The sequence below is a fragment of the Eucalyptus grandis genome, chromosome 4 (genome assembly GCF_016545825.1).
Source record: "Eucalyptus grandis isolate ANBG69807.140 chromosome 4, ASM1654582v1, whole genome shotgun sequence".
Classification (NCBI taxonomy): Eukaryota; Viridiplantae; Streptophyta; class Magnoliopsida; order Myrtales; family Myrtaceae; genus Eucalyptus; species Eucalyptus grandis.
In genome coordinates this window covers 4,171,362-4,193,952 of record NC_052615.1, presented here as the reverse complement: position 1 = coordinate 4,193,952, position 22,591 = coordinate 4,171,362, and the positions used below count along the sequence as shown (strand labels likewise).

Below are 22,591 nucleotides of genomic sequence, written 5' to 3'. Positions count from 1 at the left end.
AATTAAAATTAAATTTTTTGGTTGATTAAAAATAATAAAATTCAATTTTGTTGGTAATGTTTCCCAAAAATCAAATCAAATATCAAATAGCGAAAAAAGTTCTACTCCATTTTTATATTTCAACGAAATACTAGAAAATATGGTCATTTTCTTGAAAAATGGCTTCTTGGAAAATATTTTACAAAAATATGATATTTTTCGCAAAACGAATGGACTCTTAGTTGATGGACATTTGCTGGACTAACTGTAAACGATTTCGATCAATTATTGTAAATGAAAATCATAAAAAAGAAAAATCAAATACAATCTATTCAATATCTGATAAAAATGGATTGATTAAGCTGTTATTTGATATATCAACACAAATCGTAATTATTATTTTTATTTTATAATTTTGAGACAAGGGTGGAATGTAATTATCATATTAATAGATAAAAACTGAAAACAAAAATATCGTCACAATATTTGCAAATGAAAACCATAGAAAACGATCAAATTCAATTCTAATGAAGCTGCTATGTGATATATCAATACAAATTTTAACTATGTTTTCTATAATCTTAGGACACAAGTGAATCGTAATTAACTTACTTGTAGACCAAAAACCAAAGAGTAAAATCACATCAGAACTTGCATAGCTTCGGCGTCTATTGTCGACATTGCGTATTAACTATTATTCTGTTTGCTTTTTTTCCTCTCTTTTTTTTCTATATTTTTTGCTAGATTTTTTTTTTGTCATATGAACTTACACCCGACTAGTTCATTCATTCACCAACATCGCGCTTTAGCAATCTCTCTCTCTCTCTCTCTCAATTTCATGAACATACCTTCGCTCTTTCTTCTTCCTGGGTTTCGTTCTTTATCAGATTAAAGAAGCGAGGGAGAGGGAGAAACAACAGCAACGAAAATGATGGGGAATGATGCAGTGATGATCTCGCCTGGAGACGATCAAGAGAAGGCCGTTCCGATGTGGTTGAGGCCGATAGCGAGCGTGAAGTTCCATGGCCCGTGCGACATTCATCTCTCTGAAAAGCTTGATTTCTACTGTAGGGCCTGCATGATTGCTGTGTGCAAAGGGTGCAAGAAGCAACACGATCTATTCGAGCATGAGATGATAAGGGTACTGACTTCCATTTCGAATCGTCTTCGTATCTGTAATCGTAACTGCGTTTGTTTTATCGATGTCTTGCGAAAATGCATAATATACTGCTCTTATCTTTGCATGATCAAGAAAAACGGGAAATTAGGGTTTCTTTTCCTCACTTTGAATTCTTTGCCCCTTTTCAGTTTTTGTTTTTGGGTTTTAATCTTTTCAGGGATATAAAGTTGGCAAAGACGCGTTTTTCAAAATGAAGGACTTGAAATCGTTGTGGGATATTTCCGATATCCGTCCACACACTATCAACGAGAATGCCGTTGCCTTCGTACACAAAGAGGAGACGGAATCCCTCGCCCCTACGATCTGAACAGCGATGTGAGGTGCGAAACTTGCCATTTCCGACTTCGGTCGTCGGGCGCCAAGTTTTGCTCCGTGGAATGCAAGGTAACTATACGGTCGAGCACCCCCTTTCTTGAACGAATCTGGTTTTCGATCCGCCTGTGCAGTGCATTAATTTTGAATGTTCCACGATGCCAAAGGATGTTTTCTCACATGTGGGTCATTCTTTCTTGTTTTTTTTCCTGCGTAGGTTGAAGCTGTGATGAAGATGAATGGGAGCGGAAGTATGAAGAACGAAGCGAAGAGGAAGGTGGAGACCATATCGGAGGGGAGTGCTAGCGTGGAGACCATATCGGAGGGGAGTGCTAGCAATGTCCAGTCCTTCTGGAAACGACCAAGACAGTAGGAAAACCCGCAAAGAGCTCCACTTCATTAGCCGAAGATTGGAAAATTGGTAAATTTAGTGATAATTAGGGTGGGACCTAATTGGTGTTAATTCTTTCTTTTAATATTCTTGGTACGTTCTTGATTGGGCTCATTGAAACTACTACTGCCTTCCTTATGATCATTTTTTAATGTTCTGGGTAGGCGATATGGAATGTCATTAGGGAAGTAACACTGTTTTCTCATTCCAATATGAATTATTTTTGTTTTCTCTTCTACGTATATCAGTTGCATTATTAGCCTCTCGTAGTTTCAGTTCAACTAGCAGATATGAACGAAAAGAGCATTGCGAAACTGACGAACGCCGTCGCTCGAGCTAACGATGGTGCTCCGCTAGCCACTAATTTTCCAAAAAGGAAACTGACTTTGAGAAGTGAGTTTGATTTTTCTCACTAAGCACACCGATTGCTATTTTGACATAAATTAGGACCTAACAATTCAAAACGATTACGAAAAAAAAAAAGTTTCACGCTCTTTAATAATTGGTGTAAAATAAGAAAATACTCATGCTATCAAATTAGGACCTAACAATTCAAAACGATTACCAAAAAAAAAAAAAAAAAAAGGTTTCATGCTCTTTAATAATTGGTGTAAAATAAGAAAATACTCATGCTATCAAATAACTCTCGATAAAATAGTGGTGCTATCGGATAGACCAACTAAACGTCAACTTCATAAACTCGACTTGTTCTTTTGAAAAAATTTCAGTTATCTCAGAGCACATGCTTTTGTTAAGTCTCCATAGTTGGTGAATTTTAGGATGGGCAAGTTTAAGTAAATTCACAATATACATATTTTGACGGAAACTAGCATGATGGTCAACGGTGTTTTCGAGGACTAAATAAATATTAACGGATAATTTAGGATGGCAAACCCCGTGAAATACTTATTGAAGTCGCATAATTTTCAATTGACAAATTATGACTATTACAGCGAGTGAATTAAGCTCTAACCCAGTTCAAGTCCTTTTTTGGAAGCAAAGAAATTATTAAAATTACATTGATATATAACCAATTGCTCTTTGCTTATATTCAATTTTTTTATTTCCTACTTTTAAACGGACCTTCCTCTTCTCATCTTCCCCTTTTCATTTATACTATTATAATTAGCAGTTTTTTTAGGATCATATAAACTCATCATAATTTCTTCACACACCAATTATGGTATTGACTCTTGTAGATGCTACTCCCTAAATCTTGTAGCTTGAATATCCACGAGTTTTATTAGTATTTGAACCAAATTCACGGACCGGTAGTGATATAAAATTAGGTACTTAATATCAATCAAAATGTACATAGGCGAATATAAAAATCTTAGAGACATTGATCTAATAATTTTACACTCTATTTTTTCAATAATTTTTTTAAATACAATTTGATTTTTTTATCGTTCTCATTTGCAAATAGCTATTTTAATGGGTTAAACCGTTCACAATTATATATACCAACAAAAAAAATTCTGAAAATAAAAGGTAACAAAGAAGCTTCACCCGTCCACTCTCATGATCCGCTATTAGCATTATTTTTCAGTCACTTCTTTCAAACTAAAAGAAAACGAGCTATAATGAATGATGTGTGTATTGCAAGGCGAAGGTCCACATCTGTTTTCTCAAGGTTTCAGTTAGTTATTTCTAAACGAAAATTATAGAAAACAATCAAATCCAATTTGTTCAATATCTCATTATATGGACCATTCGAGCTAAAAATATCTTGTGAGTTCTATTAGTTTTTGAACCAATGCGTGGACCGGTAGTGATATTAAATTGTGTACTTAATATCAATTGAAATAAACGTAGGCAAATATAAAACTTCGAGAAATGCTAATCAAACGACTTTATTTTCCGCTTTTTCGACAATTTTTTTCAAATACAATTCGATTGGTCCTTTTTTTTTTTCTTATAATTCTCATATGCAAATAGCCATTCTAATATGTTGCCGTCTACAATTATTTATAGCAAAATAAATTTTTATTTTCTGAAAAATAGGAGGGAATAAAGAAGCTCGAAAAAGAAATGTGGACCCTTGTCATGCACTGCACACGTCCACTCTAATCCAAAAACTTGTCCGGTTATTTTCTAATCTACTCCTTGATCTTTAGTACAAATTTGCGTAACTTTTTTAGACCAAGTCAATTTAATTTCAAATTCAGTCTATTGGAAGAGATATGTACGTCAACAAGAATATCACGTGAACAAACTTTTTCAATACAAACTATCAATCAACGCGTGAGATTTAGATTTCAAAATATATATCATAACCAAGATTTCTGAGCATGAACAGAGTTTTCCACGTCAAATTCTTATCGGCTCCGATATAGAGTTGATAGAAAAATTATGCTAGTTCAAGTACTTGATTTGACAATTAAATGTGTAAGAACTTAATTGATAAATATCCACAAAAAAATACAAATATAGACTTTCGCAAAAACGAAATTCAAGAAAAGAATTGACTAAATAGAAGTAAGTACAAACATATGATCTTACAAGCTATAATAAGAGAGTTTGATCATCTTTTTGTGGTGTTGGAGTTCAAGCCTTATAAAAAGGACTGCAGTAATAAGTACCTAAGTACGCCTTTAAGATCGCTCAAAGAGATAAACTAGTTAAGATGTGTTCACTAAACTAAAAAATATGGTTTTCTTCTACTTTTGAATTTTTCTACATGCGTGAGCTCGACGCTCATGTGCTCATCACTGCATGCTCGAAACTCGAGCAAATGGCAGTGTCGAGATTCATGACTTCAAAAAATCTTATGACCATGGCTGCCATGAGCTCCATGGCTCAATAAGATCTTGCGGCCATGACCACGAGCTTGAGCGGCCATTGCAGCCATGAGTACGAGTTTGAGCAGCCATGGTCATTGCGAGCTTTCCAGACTATGGCAGATGTGATAGACACTGCACCCCTACCCCCCAACCCCTCTTTTTCTCTTATGTTGTCTTATTTGGTACGTAATTTCCATATTAGTAGATGCGATGAAGGCAATGTACATGCGGAATGATATGTCAGACCTTTAATAGTATCATTTGACAGAAATTTGATGGGGGTCAAATTTGGGTACCAGCTAAACATCGTTACTTTACTATGAAATTAAAAAAATTAAATTCGGCACTAGAATTGAGGCCTAAGCTATAGTCGACGCTTCTTAAAAGAATTAGGCCCACTCTATTGATAGAATATTAATTAAAGTTAAAATTCTCAATAAGGCAAACTAATTTTAATTATATTATTTATATAATGAAACACCCAATCATCATTATTTTGACTTAATCACATGTGATAATATTATTAATGTAATTATAATTATATTATCTTGGTGAAGCATAATTACTTTTTTATATTAAGAGTTAATCATAATACATTAACTAACATGCTATTAGTGGCTCACTATCAGATACAATTTTATATTTACATTAACTAACACTTAGAGAGTGTATTATTAATAATCCTTTTATACCATTAACCTTGTAGTAAATAATATGTAATTTAACATAATTACATACTATATGATAATGTAAACAATAATCATAAAATTAATCACTAGGGAATACAAAACAATTGTATATCTTACACTCATAATCAGTTTACAAAGTGATAATTACCATAAGTAATTTTGATATAATCTCCTCTTATGTGATTGACTTTTCATTATGACATACATAAATTCTTAAAATACTGCTGAATATTTGATAAATTACATATCCAATTGATTATTAAACTTGCGAATCAAATCATGATTAAAGTGATGATTATTATATTCCCTCTAATGCTGATTTTATATTATTTTGAAAATTATAATGCTATCCGACCCGCATTACATATGTCATAAAAAATAACCAAACAACATGGTAAGGAATTACATAACTTAAATCAAACAACGTAACAGTCTTATTCTATTATTGCAACTAAACAGGCTGTATGTTTATTTGGAGGATTTAGGTGGAAAAGGGTTTTAAAAGTATCATCGTGTTGCATGAGGGAGGGAGGGAGGGGGAGGGGGAGGGGGCGGGAGAGAGAGAGGATTATGTGGGATTATGAGAGATCAGGAAGAATTATTTGGTTAATTTCATACAAGTTTTTAATTTACTCCGAATCTCTCTAAATGTGAAGGAATTTGAAGGGATTTATATACTAATGAACATGTTGATTAGTTTTTCTCATTTATACTCTTATTTTTCATGTATTTTAAAAAATGTAAACGGACATTAATGTCAACGTTCACTATTTTTCTTTCTTTTTCCGTCGCTAGCAGCCAAACAACAGTATAATTGAATCTATTTAGACCAATCTTCTTTTCTCATATGCTTACTTAATTTTTTTTCTTTCTTAATCACTTCTTCCAAACTAAAAATAAAAATGATATAATCTCCAATTGAAAATATGAATATGGGAGTATATGACTGAGCTGGCTTTGCACGTGTGAGGAGTAGGAGAAGGCTACTAACTGTAAACGGTTTAGATTAGTCTTTTTTTTTTTTTTTTTTTTTGGTAAGTAGGTTTAGATTAGTTATTTGTAAATGAGAATCATAGAAAATAATCAAATACAAATTGTTCAATATTCGATACAATGGACTACTCGAGCTGTTATGTGATATATTAATACAAATCTTAGTTTTTTTTTATAATCTCAAGACACGGGCAGATTGTAATTATTTTAATTATAAATCATAATCAAGAACTAAACTGTTACCGCAACTTGCATATCTTTGGTGAATATCGTCAACATGGCCTAATAAGTATTATCTTTCATTTGTATTTGAAAAGCGAAATTTTTGAAAAAATTATCTATTTTCCGTGTTTTCCCATTTGTATAGAAAGCCATAGATTAGTGAATACAGAGCGGCATAAATCTTATGTTTATATTCATCATTTTTCGAGAAATATAAACTTAAACCCGTTGTTTAATTTGATTCCCTTTTTCCTCTCTTTTTTTGTCCTTTGTTTTTTGCTTGGTCTTTTTGTTTTACTATATAAACTTAAACAAACCAATTCATTCACACGTCAGTTACTCTAGCGCTCTAGCAAAGTCTCTCTCTCTCTCTCTCTCTCTCTCTCTCTCTCTCTCTCTCTCTCTCTCTCAATTTCATGAACATCATAGCAACCTTCTCTCTTTCTTCTCCTGAGGTTTCGTTCTTTATCAGATTGAAGAAGTGAAGGGGAGGGAGAAAGAAAAGCCACAAGAATGACGCAGAAGGGGGCGACAATGGTCTCGTCTGGAGATGATCAGAAGAACGGGGTTCCACCGTGGTTGAGGCCGATCGCGAGCATCAAGTTCTATGACTTGTGCAAGACTCATTCCTCTAAAAAGTGCGATTTCTACTGTAGAGTCTGCATGGTCGCCTTGTGCATAGAGTGCAAGAAGCAACACGACCTTTCCGAGCACGAGATCATAAAGGTACTAGCTTCCATTTAGAACCGATTATGCATCTATAACCATAACAACATTTTTTTTATCAGTGTGTCGCGAAAATGCACAGTTTATTACTACTCTTTAACTTTTCTTGATCAAGAAAAGTAATAACCAGGAATTCTTTTCCGCAATTTGAATTCTTTGCCCCTTTTAAGTAGTTCTTTCTTTGGGTTTTAATCTTCTTAGGCATATAAAGCTGCTGAAGAGGCATCGTTCAGAAAGGTGGACTTGGCACCGCTATGGGATACTTCCGATATTGATCTGTACAAACGAAATGTGTGGCTTGTTGCGTTCATACACAAAAGGGGAGATGGGATCACTCACTCCAGTGGTCCAGACGACATTGGGGTGTGCAAAACCTGCCAATACCGGCTCAAGTCGCTCGGCGCGAAGTACTGCTCCATGGAATGCAAGGTGATGATTGAGCACATCTTTTAGAACGAACCATGTTTCGATCTGCCTATGCCGTGCATTGTTTTGAATGTGCTGCAGTTTGGAAGGACGTTTTTCTCACATGCGGGTCATTCATTCTTCTTTTTCCTGTGTAGGTTGAAGCCGTGATGAAGATGAATGGGAGCGGAAGTATGAAGAACGAAGCGAAGAGGGAGGTGGAGACCACATCAGAGGGGAGTGCTAGCAATGTTCAGTCGTTCAGGAAACGACCAAGAAAGCAGAAAAACCCGCAAAGAGCTCCGCTTCATTAGCCGAAGATTGTTAACCGGCAAAACTTGGTGAAAATCTGGGTGGGGCTGCTTGGTTTCGTTACATATCGGTTGATTTTTCTTTAAAATTTTTAGGGTACATTCTTGATGAGGGTTCGCGTTGAAACTCCCATTTTTTCTGTTTTTGGTGTTAGATCCACAACATATGTAGGGGAAACAAGCTCTGTTTTTCTTTACTCTGATATGGAGTATTATGGAGTATATTGATGCAGCAATTATCTCTGTTTCAGTTTTTCAAGCATATATGACGGACCGCCAAGTATTATGATTATTATTATTTTTAGCTATTATTATTATTATTATTGGTGGCATTTTTCGGATTGTATAAATTTATCGTAATTTTTCAACTAGTAATTAAACAATTGTTTTTTTTTTTTGTGCCGAAGAACCACTTTGGCCGACAGTCGCCACATAAACCCCCAGGTGACGCTAGCCCAGGACCCACCACCAGGGCGCCACGCGTAATACACCTAATGGTCTGCCAGCCTCCCTGCAACTTGTGTTGCAAGGGCTTCGAACTTCGAACACCTGACCATTCCCTTCAAAGGCAGGAGCCTATCCAACAGAGCCACCACGATCGATGGTGCAATTAAACAATTGTTTTTTTTTTTTTTTTGCTGGAGGAACCGGCTTGCAGCTGACAGCCGCGTCGTAAACCCCCAGGTGACACTTAAGATGGAGGACTCACCACCCCTGAGTCACATTTAATACACCTAGCGCCTCCCCTGGGTTTTGAATCCTTCATCTCTGGATTGAGGATCAGCAGGGCCTTATCTAGCGGAGCCACCGCGGCTGGTGGTTTAATTAAACAATTGTTATTCTCCACTTTTTCCACAGTTTTCTATATACGATCTAATAATCATATTTGTTTTGGCAAATAATCATTTTAAAGTGTCAAACCGTCTAGAATTATTTTTTGAGCATAGCTCTGCTTGGCTTGACTAAAAGAGAGTTATTTTTATTTTCTGAAAATAAGAAGAGAATAAAGAAGCTTGAGAAGAGAAATAGGGCCCTTGTCCTGCACTCCCACTTCGGCCTCTTGAGTCGGAGATTGTATCATTAATGTTTATCGAAAAAAAAGGGGTGAGATAATAAGGTATGATGTAATCTCTAAACTTGTGCAGCTTTTTTTCTTTTTTTCCAAATCAACTCCTTAAAATTCAACTTTTTCTAATTAAGTCTTTAAATTTTGCATTTCTTTTCTAATGATGTAACTATGGCTTCAAATTCAGTTAACTGAAGTAGGTATGGACGTTGGGAATGACAAGAAATTGGAACAAGTCCTTTTATTTTTCCTATTCTATGTCTTCGCACAATCATGCGATATTCCATTGTATTTAATGATGACTATGTAATTTGGAACTACTAGTATGAGCTTTCATTTTCCGGCGATATCTATAATTGAAATTTTTACTTTGTTAATGTGTCATATTCTTCCTAGGTCTAAATATGAATTGTTGCCAATGGACTACGGCAATAAATGATAATAATTAGAGATGATGATTCATCACAATCATTCAATTAATAATACAGTTGAAACATGAGTAGACATTGGAACCTGTGATAAGATAAGTTCAAAGTTCCAAGTTCTAAGGTATACATGGTAGGCTTCGGTTCCAAAAAATGAGGAACGTGTTTTGATTGATAGGTTTCAGGCGGAATCTATTAAGGTACCTAGAATCACTTGCCCCTACTTACAAGCTAACATGCAACAAATCTCATTTCATGAAAAGAGTCAGCATACTACAACACCATATAGAATGGTGAGAGAACAACAATAGTGTTTATCCACAATACATAGTTGCCCTAGAAAACGCTAGAGTGGGTGACCAAACACCATAAGCAAATGCATCACAACACCTACTTCGAGTCCATGTATTTGAAGGAAAACTATCTTAGGGAAATTGTTTTTCGACTTTCCGATGAACGAATCAAAGAGGAAGCTAGAGATAATATCAGGCGGGAGTGCTGGCAATGTGCAGTCATTCAGGAAAAGACCAGCAAAGTAGAAAACCCGCCGAGAGCTCTATCTTGTTAGCCGAAGATTGGAAATCAGAACATATGGTTGATTTTCTGGTACATTCCTCATAGGGCTCTTTGAAACTTTTAGTTTCTCTTCGCAATTAGCACACGCTTGATCCGCCACGTATTCAGGGAGATAAACTCTGTTTTCCTTTACTTCAATGTGAAGTATAGTAATCCAACGACTATCTCTTTTTCCTTGTTTTATAAGTCTGGGGATCTCTGGGATCATCCTTTTCTTGACACATGAACTGGTCGAGAGGGATGAAATCTAACCATATCTTATAACCTTCGAACTGAAATCCCGAACTATGGATGGAATTTTCAGATTGTAAATAACTCCATTGTGAGCTTCGTATCAGCAAAGATGATCTTGATTTATTACCAATTTTTTTGTTGTTTTTGTTATTGGGATCACAAAAACTCGTCATAAATTTTCCAAATGCCGCTTATAGTCTTTGACTCTTGTAGGTGCAACACCTCATATCTTGCTGCTGAAATATCTTTCAAGTTCTATTAGTGTTTGAATCAACGCGTGGACTGGTAGTGATATGAAATTAAGTACTTAATATCACTCGAAATAAACGTAGGCAGATATACAATTCTCAGAAATGCCAATCAAACAATTTTATTCTACGCTTTATTGACAATTCTTTTCAAATACAATTTGATTGTGTTTTTTTTTTTTTTTTTCATATGCAAATAGCCAATTTTTTTTAATTATTTATAGCAAAATGATTCTTTTTTTCTGAAAAAAAAAAAAAAAAAAAGAGGGAACAACGAAGCTCGAGAAGAGAAATGTGGACCCTTGTGCGCTGCACACGTGCACTCTAATCTAAAAACTTGTACGCTTTTTTTTTTCTGATCTACTGCTTGATCTTTAAATTTGTACAATTAATAAATTTGTGTAACTTTTCATACCAAGTCGAAGAAACATGTATGTTGGCAAGAATATCCCGTAAAAAAGCTTTTTCTATTACGGACTATCAATCCACATGTGAGATTAAAACTGAAAATCACAATCAAGATTTCTAAGCATGAACGATGTATTCGGAGCTTTCCATGTCAAGTCCTTATCGGCTCCAATAGACACGTCAAACCCAATTAAGTATTAACTAGGTTTGTAGCTAGAGAGAGTTGATAGAAACGATTATGTTAGTTCAAGTACCTGATTAGACTAATTAGAATTGTATGCACTTAATTGATAAACATCCACGATATAAATACAAACATAGACTTTCGCAAACACAAAATTCAAAAAAAGAATTGACAAAATAGAAGTAAGCACAAACATATTATCTTATAGGCTATGACAAGGGAGTTTGATCTTTTTGTGGTGTTGGGGTTCAAGCCTTACTAAGAGGACTGCATTAATAAGTACTTACGTGCACTAGATATTGTGTGAAAGTACACCTTTAAGATCATTCGAAGAGATAGACTGGTTAAGATGCATTCACTAAACTAAAAAAAGATGATTTTCTTTGACTTTTGATTTTTTTTCTACATGCATAAGTTCGACACTCATGCGCTCATCACCGCATGCTCGAAGCTTGAGGAAATGGCAACCTCGAGATTTGTGACTTGAAAACATCTCGCGACCATGGCTGCCATGAGCTTCTCAGCTCAATAAGATCTCGTGGCCATGACCACAAGCTTGAGTGGCCATGGCGACCATGAGTATGAGTTTGAGCGCCCATGGTCATTGCGAGCTTGGAGCTAGAGCTCTCAAGCTATGGTTGATGTGATAGACACTCCAACCTCCCCCCCTCTTCCCAATTCTCTTTCTTTCTCTTTTGTTGTCTTAGTCAGTACCTTATTTTCATGTTAATAGACACCACAAATGTAATGTAAATGTGGAACGACATGTTGGATCTTTAATAGTATCATTTGATGGAAACTTGATGGGGGTAAAATTTGGGTAAAGATTGAAAGTTGTTGCCTCATTGTGAAATTATCAAAAAAAGTTAGAAACCAGATTTGAGACCTGAGCTAATGAGAATCAGGCCCACTCTATTGGTAGACTATTAATTACAATTAAAATTTTCATAAAGCACAAATAAATTTATTTATATTATTTATATAATTAAACACCAATCATCAATATTTTGACTTAATCACATATTATAAGATTGGTAAATAAAATATCTGGTGATAGGAAATAATTGATGTAATAATAATTTTGTTATCTTGATGATGCATAAATACTTGTTATATTAAGATTTAATCATAATGTATTAACTAACATATTATTAGCGGCTCACTACTAGATACGATTTTATATTTGTATTAACTAAAACTTAGATAGTGTATTATTAATAATCCAATCATATTATTAACCATGTATTAAATAATATGTACTTTAACATAATTATATACGAGATAAAATGTGAACAATAATCATCAAAAAGATAATTAGCATGGATTATTTCAATATAATCACCTTTTATGGTATTTTGAGAATTATTATGCTATCCTTCCTGTATTACATTTGTCAAAAATGAAACCAAACCCCATCATAGGTATCACATTACTTAAACCAAGCAGCTTAATGGCTATTATTTTATAGTCGTATTCTATTATTACAAATAGGTTGTATGTTTAATAGGAGGATTTAGATGGAAAAGGGTTCTAAAATATCGCCGTGTTTGGATGAAGAGAAAGAGACAGGAAAATAGGACTATGCGGGATTATGAGAGATCGGGATTTTTTATTTATTTATTGATCCTACTCTTTTTCTACTCTAACTCTTACTCTCAAACTTTTGTCATACCTCATTGTAGAGTATAATAATTGAAACCCACACCTAAAACTAAATTGTCGCCAACTTAACTCCACTGAGAAGGTGGGGATTCGAACCCTCAACCTCCCTCTTGCCATGTGAGATTGGTGGCCACCGAGATGAACCTCAATGGTTGATCGAGAAAGATTACCCTGGTCAATTTTACACAAACTTTTAATTCACTCCAAATGAGAAGGAATTTGGAGGGATTTGTATACTAATAAACATGTTTATTCATGCTTCTCATTTGTACTCTTTTTTTTTTGTGTATTTAGAAATATATAAATGGACATTAATATCATTGTTCGCTATTTTTCTTTCTTTTTCCCTCCCAAACATCTAAATGACCTAAGAATTGAATCTCTTCAGGCTCTTCTTCTTTTCTCTTATACTTATATAAATTCTTTTTTCTTTCTTAATCACTTCTTCCAAACTAAAATAAAAATGATATAACCTCCGATCGAAGATATCGGTATGGGAGTATATAACTGAGCTGGCCTTTGGACATGTGCATTGCAGGAAAAGTGTCCACATTTGTTTTCTCAAGCTACAAACTGTAAACGGTTTTAGTTAGTTATTTGTAAACAAATCATGGAAAATAATCGACTACAATTTGTTCAATATTTGATATAATGGACTAATTGAGCAGTTATGTGATATTATTAATACAGATCATAGTTATTTTTTATTATTATCTAAAGATACAGGCAAATCGTTATTATTTTGTTTATAAATTGCAACCAAAAATCAAGCCATCGTCACAACCTGCATAGCTTTGGTGGCTATTGTCAACGAGCCATGATAATTATTACATTGGGTTCGTTTGTTTTGATAAACATAATTATCGAAAAAATTATTCTTCATTTTCCATTGTTTTTCCTAGTTGTTTAGAGAGGCATGGATTAGTGAATACAAAGTCGATATAAATCTTATGTTTATACTAATAATTAGGTTTAATTTAATTCCTTTTTTCCTCTCTTTTTTTTCTTTATTTTTTGCTAGACCTTTTTATTGTACTATATAAACTTAAACTGACCGTTTCAATAATTCACACCTCAGTTACCCTAGCGTTTTAGCAAAGTCTGTCTCTCTCTCTCTCTCTCTCTCTCTCTCTCTCTCAACATCTTTGCAACCTTCTCTCTTTCTTCTTCTTCTTGGGTTTCGTTCAGGGTAAGGAAAAGCCACGAAAATGATGGGGAATGATGCAACCGTGGTCTGGTCTAGAGATTATCAGAAGAACGTCGTTCCGCCGTGGTTGAGGCCAATCGCAAGCACCAAGTTCTATAGCCCATGCAAGACACATCTCTCCGAAGAACGCAGTTTCTATTGTAGCATTTGTGTGATCGCTCTTTGCGAAGAGTGCAAGAAGCAACACGATCTTTGCAAGCACGACATGATAAAGGTACCAACTTTAATTTCGAATCATCTCCTCACTTGTAATTCTGATTGCATTTGTTTCATTGATGTGTCGTGAAAATATGTAGTATACTACTCTTTATCTTTGCATGGTCAAGAAAACGGGACATTGGAGTTTCTTTTCCTCATTTCGAATCATCTGTCCTTTTTTTCAGTTCTTGTTTTCGGGTTTTAATCTTTTCAGGCATATAAAAAGTCCGCCAAGACGCGTCGTTCAGGATGGAGGACTTGAGGTCGTTGTGGGATACTTCCGGTATCTGTAAATACACTTCCAACAGGTGTCTCGTGGCCTTCGTACCCAAAAGAGGAGACGGGATTGCTCGCTCCCACGGTCAGAGGAGCGTTGCGATGTGTGAATCTTGCCAGTACCAGCTCAAGTCGCTGGGCGCCAAGTACTGCTCCGTGGAATGCAAGGTGACGATCGAGCGCATCCTTCAGAACAAACTGGGTTTCGATCCGCCAGTGCCGTGCCATCGTTTTGACTGTCCCGCGGCTCTGAAGAGACGTTTCTCTCGCACGAGGGTCTTTCTTTCTGCTTTTTCCTCTGTAGGTCGAAGCCGTGATGAAGATGAATGGAAGCGGAAGTACCAAGAACGAAGCAAAGATGAAGGTAGAGACCGTATCAGAGGGAGTTCTGGCAATGTGGAGTCGTTCAGGAAAGGACCAAGAAAGCAGAAAAGCCCGCAGAGAGCTCCTTTTTTTTAGCCGAAGATTGGTAATCGGCAAACTTGGTGAAAATTGGGGTGTGGCTACGTTGTTTTGGTACATATCGGTTAATTTTTCTTTTAAATTTTTTGGGTACATTCTTGAATAGGGTTTGTTCAGAGGATCATTTTTCTGTTTTTGGCGTGGATTCACCACGTATGTAGGGGAAACAAGTTCTGTTTTTCTTTACTCCGATATGAAGTATAATGATGCAGCAATTGTCATTTTTTCAGTTCTACGAGCGAATATGACTGATCGCCAAATGTTGCTGCTTATTAGTATAACTATTATTATTATTACTCCTGCTGCTGCTACTACTACTAGTGGCATTTTTGGGTTCACATAAACTCGACATAATCTTTCCAATGGTAACTAAACAATTTCATTCTCCACTTTGTCCACAATTTTCTAATATACAATATAGTTTTTTGTAAGATATCATTAGAAGTTTTAAAACTTGTCACAAAAGTGCAATTGAGTTCTAAAACTTACAAAAATTATAATCAAGTCCTAAAACTTATTAAATTGGTGCAATTAAGTCCTTTCGTTGACTCCATCCAACTTGGCTAATAGGAAACGCTGACATGACTTTTTAAAAATATTTCCTCTCTCCCATGTGGTGATAATATGGCTAAGGGTTCAAATGAATTAATTTATAAAACAAAAATAGAAATTTTTTCTATTCTTGGATGAGTTTCTGAACAAATATAAAATCATTTGATAATGACACAAAATTTATATTTCCAAAATAGAAATTCGTTTGATAACGACATAAAATTTCTCCCTCCTGAGTGACGACGATGGCGACCAACAAACGGCAGCAACAGTAGTGGGTGGCAACGGTTGGTAGCGGCGATTGGCAAGGGGTGGTTGGAGGTGGCAACTAGTGGTGACAAATGGCAAGTGGTAGCGACGAGTGAGCGATCGGCTAGTCATGAGAACAAATGATGAGAATAGTTTTTATTTTTTATTTATGTTCCAAATAGAGAAATAGAAATTTTTTATTTTTCATTTATGTTCCAAACTTATTTCTAAACTAAAAATTTGTTCCAAAAATAGAAAATTGAAATTGCAACGATAAACGGATTTTTGTTCCAAAAACAAGTCTAGATTAGAAAGATAGTTCTGAATAGAAATAAAATAGCTATCATAAGCGCCATAAAACGATGCCATTTTGGTCCAAATCTAACTTCTAATACCATTTTTATTTAAATTAAATAAAATTTATTTAAAAAAAAAAAGAGGCCCCACCACGGCCTGGCCGGCGGTGGTGGGGCGGTGATGGCGAGGGTTGCAACCCTCGCCCCCTAGTTCTTCTTCCTCCATTTTTTTTAAAGTTAGCTTTTTTAAAATTTAATTTAAATAAATTTTGTATACAAAATCATATTTAAACCAAAACAACGTCGTTTTTTAGCCTTTTATTTTGTATTTTAGCCACATCATTGCCACGTAGAAGAGAGAAAATAGTGGGAAAAAGCCACGTAAGCTTTTTCCATTAGTCAAGTTGGATAAAGTTAACAAAAGAACTTATTGTAGCAATTTAATAATTTTTAAGATTGATTGCACTGTTGTAAGTTTTAGGATTTAGTTGTATTTTTGTGACAAGTTTTAGAACTTTTGGTGTACATATTCCAATAAAATTAATAGCAATCTATAGCTCTTATAATAATCATTCGTTGAAATTTAGAAGTGACCATGAGGCATGTATAGCCCAATTAAGATAATAAGATGTCACGCCTTAAAAGCAAGTAATGAAAAAACTAGAAAAATGACGAGGTACAAGTAGTATAACACTATGTTTATATGGTACGCGAGAGAAAATCTACTTCCCAATCCGATCAAGAGCAGGTTAGGAGTGCCCGGGTAAGGAAATCATGACTTAAATGTTGAGTTTATGCAAATCAATATCGTATGTCTTTCCCCTTCCATTTAAAATTTCAAGTTCATTTTAAGAAAAATAAAGTTTTTTTGTCGGAATTTTTTAACAATATCATCAAACTTGCCCTCTTTATTTTGTACACATTCAGAAGATAAATCTTTTTTACTATAAAAAAATCTGGAGAACCTCTCTCCATCAATATTAGAATGAAACTTGAAGTTTCTTACTGGCCCGTTCCATATTTTCCATTTTACTGTATATTGTTGGGAAAATATCCTTATGGAATTGCTCACTTTAATACTAATATTTATTGTGATGAACGCATATTTGAAATGATTATTGGATTTTCAAAGATTTATTATATCAATAATGACAAGAAACTAGGCTTTAACAATTAGAAGAAAATATACCAATGTGAGTCATGGTAGCTTGGAAGGACCAGCCAAGCTAGTATTTTTGGGAGTATTTGGATACTAATAAAGGTGAAAAAAAAATCATTGGTTTTGTCATCACTTGTCATTTGGTCGGTATCATCATTGAAGATTGTTAGTCAAATCACTTAATTTGTACCGATGATAATGTGCTTCGAATCATGATGATGATGTATTAGCTTTGATGATGGTGAGATAAAAATGGAAAAATGGCCGTTGATAGTAAGAAAAATAGCCATTGAAGGGTTGTGCTCCGTAGTTAGGAAATCAGGAAAGAAATTATAAAAGCAACTGACAGTTTTTCAACTTATAATAGGGGGGCAGCAGACTACATTTTAGGAAACTTATGACGGTTAAAGGAAGCGATTGCAAGAGCAATTCCGATTTTGTTCAAGGTCTTCAACGATTCTCAAATGACTAGCCGGATGCCCTCGAGGTCTCCAATGGATAGTTTGTAGACCTCTACATGTAAGGAGTAGCAAAGCTAAGAAGAGGTTGGACACGTTGAATGCCACTACTACTACAATCTAAGCTAGAAATTTTCTCTGATCGTGTTATGTATTTCTCTCAATATCGGTTTAGCACTACAATAGCTAATAGTCAAGTGTACAAGTGTAAGTATAGTGATTGTGTCTTGATAGTGTAATCTATCGTGTGAAAGAAACAACACTAGTCAATTATAACTTATTTTTCAAATTACTAGGGGAATCCAACCGTTGTTAAGGCCATTTGTTGAAGAGTGGACGTGGGCTTGGATATAATGACCACATATATCGATGAATGATTTGTTTGCTTCACTCTTTTTACAAACTAATTCTAAGCTAGAATTTTTACCTTGATTTCGATAAAATTCCTAATTGTTTGCCACAGATACAAAAATGTAACTAAATAAAAGAAAATTAATTTCTAACATCACACACGCTAATTTGCTTCTATCACAATCTTTTGTGTTAATTGTTTAATATTCTGGGAAAGTTTTACAGTATTACGCACAACCTATTCGACCCCCTTCTAGGTTGTATTGAGAGCCTCAACAGATATATGTTAATTAAGAACATGCCTAAAAATAAAAATCACTAGAATCTATCATAAGTATGTCATGAAATCATCTCAATGATGAAATTACCAAATGCGTAAGAGAGAAATCTAAACATGACATAACCATTAAATACATTTAATAGCACAAATTTTTTTGAGTGTATAAATATAGACTCGTAATGCACATGAACTCCATTGCGTAGCCCTCTCTGTTTAGCATAACTAAACCATCAACCATTCATCACTCTATCAAAAGCAAAGCTAGACCCAAAGGAATCATGAAGCAAGCCTCCAAGTTGATGTTGGTCTTTTTCTTGGTGACTCTAATTTGTAACTCTCTCTCTCTCTCTCTCTCTCTCTCTTACGCATGTCGATTGTTTGTCTCAATGTCCCAAAAAAAGAAGATGAAAATGACGATATCTTGAATTTTTGTTTTTGTTCTTTTTGTGCTTTTTCAGGTGAGCCATGGATGGTGACAAGAGTGGAAGCAGCATGTCAACGAGATGTCGATTGTTTGTCTCAATGTCCACCGGGCAAGTGGGCACTTTGTGATCTAAAGACTCACACATGTTCGTGCATCAGACGCGTATTAACTAGTTCCTCTAATGCTAATGTCAAAATACCTAATTAGTCTATGTGCGGAATGCAACTCTTGTTGATGCCTATCAACAATTGAATCATCAATAAATTTGTTTGATCATATGAGCTCATATTGGTCCTTATACTGTCTTTGATTTTTCGACCTTCCTCTATAACTTTAATTGGAAGATGATTTACATGATCCAAGATTCATTCAAACTCCGAACTCCAATAATACCTAAAGAACAGCGTAACAAGAATGCTAAATCATGAATTGCTTGGTTTGATTTTGCTGAAAAAGAGGAACACGGATGTCCCGATACTGTCATCTTGATACAATCCTACATGATGACCACGTCATGCGTAGAGCCAATCATTTGAATTTTTTAAGCGATATTTTGTTCTTCTTTTTTCGATTCATTTTGACTTAGTATTTTGATTTGTTGTATTAATTTGCTAGTGAAATTAAATTTCCTCAAACAATTAAAGAGCCTTCAAAAATCATATACTTTTAACCAAAAATCCCACAAGTTTTTCTGTGAAATGCTTATGCGATTGCCTACTTGACAGTGACACGGACCTATTGAAAATTATTTACATTGATCTAAAAGTCTTGAATCAAACGAGTAATGTAATTATTTGGACCTCTGACCGGGAATAATAGGAGATTTATGAGACCCTATTCGCTTAAAAATCTAATTGCACTTAAATAATTAACTATTTGTGAGTCATAATATTTTGCACAGAGATAGACTCTTAAGCATTTTCTTTGGTTTTAAATGACCAATATCGAAAAAAATCGGAACTTGAAACTCGAATTCCAAATGCCATAAAACAATTACAAAAGGTAATATATATATATATCAAAACCATACGATAGAATAACCCTAAGCAAGAGGAAGGACTACCTATGACCAGGTCATCGATCAATTTGTTGCTCACGTTCCTAGCAAAATGTTTTATGAGCGAACAAGGCATGTAGAATTGGATTGTCATTTTGTTCAAGAAAAGGTCACTTGTGATGATATACGATTAGTGCACATGCATTCTGACAAGCACCTAGCAAACATTTTCACAAAGTCTCTTCGACATGGACAAGTATCATACATTTGTCACAAGTTACGTTGATACTTATGCTCTAACTTGAGAGGGAGGTTTGAGTTTATTATTTTATTATTCGAGATATATTCATTAGAAGTCCTAAAATTTGTAAGGAAAGTGCAATTGGGTTCTAAAATTTACAAAAAGTGCAATCAAGTCCTAAAACTTATCAAATTAGTAAAATCAAGTCCTTCCGTTAACTTCATCCAACTTGGCTAATGAAAAATAGTGGTGTGACTTTTTTTAATATTTTCTCTCTCCTACGTGGCGATGATGTAGCTAAAACGACATCATTTTTATCCAAATCTGATTTCTAATACCATTTTTATTTAAATTAAATAAAAGATAAGTTAAAATTTTTAACATACAAAATAAAATAGAAGAAGAAGAAGAAGAAGAAGAAGAAGAAGAAGCAGAAGAAGAAGAAGAAGAAGCAGGAGTAGGTGGCGAGGGCCTACCACTAGGGCCAGTGACTCGTCGACCACAGTTGAGGCCCAACAGGACTTGGTGAGGGTTGCAGCCCTCATCACCCGATTCTCCTTCCTCCATTTTTTTTTAAATTAGTTTTTTATTTAATTTGAATAAATTTTGTATTAAAATCATACTTGGACCAAAACAGCATCATTCTAGTCTTATGTTTCATGTTTTAGCCACATCATTACCACATAGAAGAAAAAAATATTTAAAAAAAGTCACATCAGTATTTTCCATTAATCAAGTTGGATGGAGTTAACGAGGAACTCGATTGCAAAATCTAATAAGTTTTGAATTTTGTAAATTTAACCATACATTTTCCAATTTGAGTAAATACAAAATATTAAGTGTGTCTAGTCGTCTAGACTTTTTTGTCGAATAGGATATAGGTCGAATTGGATAAATATAAAATTTCTAAAAGCTATAACCCCCTAGATGGAATTATTTTACTCGTACTATATCATCACAATATCCAGATTTTGAATTGCCCTAAACAATGGACAGAATAAATGTATTGCTCTGTACCTCACTCACCGTAGCCCTTTGTCTTATGTGAGTTTTTGAAACTTCGCTGGTGTGCAGTGTACATAAAATCTTTTCATTCCAATCCATACTAAAACAAAAGGTTTCTTGTAATTACTCGTTTGCCCTTGTCATCCCTAGGCATCTATAAAATTGCGATTAAGATTATATTTTCCACAAAACATAAGAGGCAGTTTGGTTATCTCTTTCTTGTTTTTTAAAAGCTTAAAGGGTATCACTTTTACATGACAATACTTTATTGACTTTTAAAGATGAAATCGGTTTTTAAACAGAAATTAATTAATATATTAGCTTGAAAGGAAAAGGAAAAATTTTCTTGTTTTATGTTCAATTTTAAATTAATGGAGGAAATTTTTTGTGCTAAAAGGCGAAAAAATTCTTTAGTTTACCTGCATTGTCTTCTTCCTCGCAATGATATCAGTTGTGATTAAAAACTTTGTTCAAGATTGTTTTGAAGAAATATGTTTTCTTAAAAGTGAAGCCATTATGAACGAGTTGTCTCAGGGGTGCTGTATTTTTTAAAAAATTTCAAATTCGTAGCTCATCTTGTGAGCATTGGATTAATACAATTTCCGAATTATACGAATTCATCTATCTGTCATGAAACATTTGCGTTATGAGCAACAATAATACAAATTAAGCTTATAAAAAAAAATACCCAAACTTGTGCTACCCAATCCAACTGAATGATGTGCAATATACATTGATTTTCAGGTGCCACGTCCTTCAGCATCATCCACCTTTTGAACACAATCTAGCATCAATCGGAGATTTTGTATGTGTTGTTGCAATTTTAAAGACGCATTTTCCTCATATTTGCAGCACTTTTGGCTAATAAATGACCGTATGTTGACAATTTTTTTTTTAAATTAGGAAAAATACGGGGCGAGATTTTCCATACCGTTATCAAAAGAGCGAAATTGAAAGAGGATCCCACATGTCAGAGAAATTCAATTTTGATAGTTTCCATCCGCGAAAATTGTCTAAAAAGTCTTAAACTTATTGCATTTTTGCTAATTCAGTCCTAAACCTTTTAATTTTGCTAATTCAATCCTAAACCTTTTCATTTCTAGCCGATTCAGTCCATCCGGCCAAAATTGGTCGGAAAATGCTGATGTGGACGTCGACGGTGCCACGTTGGACCGTCGGCACTGACATAGACAATTTTTAATAATATTTTAAGTTTTTTTGAATTTTTCTTATTTTTTTCTGTTTTTTCTCTCTCTCTCTCTCTCTCTCTCTCTCTCTCTCTCTCTCTCTCTCTCTCTCTCTTCCTTTTCTTTCTTTTCTTTTTGGCTTTTTCTTTACTTTTCCGGTGGCTGATCACCGGCCACAGCCCGTCGCCTGGCCTCCCCCGCCACAAGCGAGGCCCAGCTAGGCGAGGAGGAGCCCCAGTGAGGGGAGCCCTCGCCTAGGCGCGGCCCGGCAAGGGTCGCCTGGCAAGGCCGACCCTCGCCCAGGCCAAGGCGGCCTCGCCGAGCAACAACAATGCCGGGCGAGGCCGCCCTGGCCTAGGCAAGGGCCGGCCTCGCCAAATCTAGCGACGGGAGCCCTTGCTGGGGCTCGCCCTCACCTAGGCGAGCGTCAGCCTCGCCCAGACTAGATCTGGCAA

The 22,591-nt window shown here is 35.1% G+C and overlaps 1 protein-coding gene across 1 annotated transcript; it reads left to right on the top strand.

Moving 5' to 3' along the window:
• Positions 1–7,062: 7,062 nt before the first annotated feature.
• On the top strand, positions 7,063–7,994 carry LOC120292952. Its single transcript, XM_039311538.1, has 3 exons — positions 7,063–7,275; positions 7,477–7,704; positions 7,839–7,994. The coding sequence occupies exons 1-3, from the start codon at positions 7,063–7,065 to the stop codon at positions 7,992–7,994; spliced, it is 597 nt and encodes a 198-aa protein (XP_039167472.1).
• The last annotated feature ends 14,597 nt before the right edge of the window (positions 7,995–22,591 follow it).

Excerpts from the sequence above, each read along its gene's own strand:
- LOC120292952 (XM_039311538.1), top strand. The coding sequence starts at position 7,063 with ATGACGCAGAAGGGGGCGACAATGGTCTCGTCTGGAGATGATCAGAAG. Across the intron at positions 7,276-7,476 it reads CCGAGCACGAGATCATAAAG|GCATATAAAGCTGCTGAAGA; the intron begins GTACTAGCTTCC and ends TAATCTTCTTAG. Across the intron at positions 7,705-7,838 it reads ACTGCTCCATGGAATGCAAG|GTTGAAGCCGTGATGAAGAT; the intron begins GTGATGATTGAG and ends TTTCCTGTGTAG.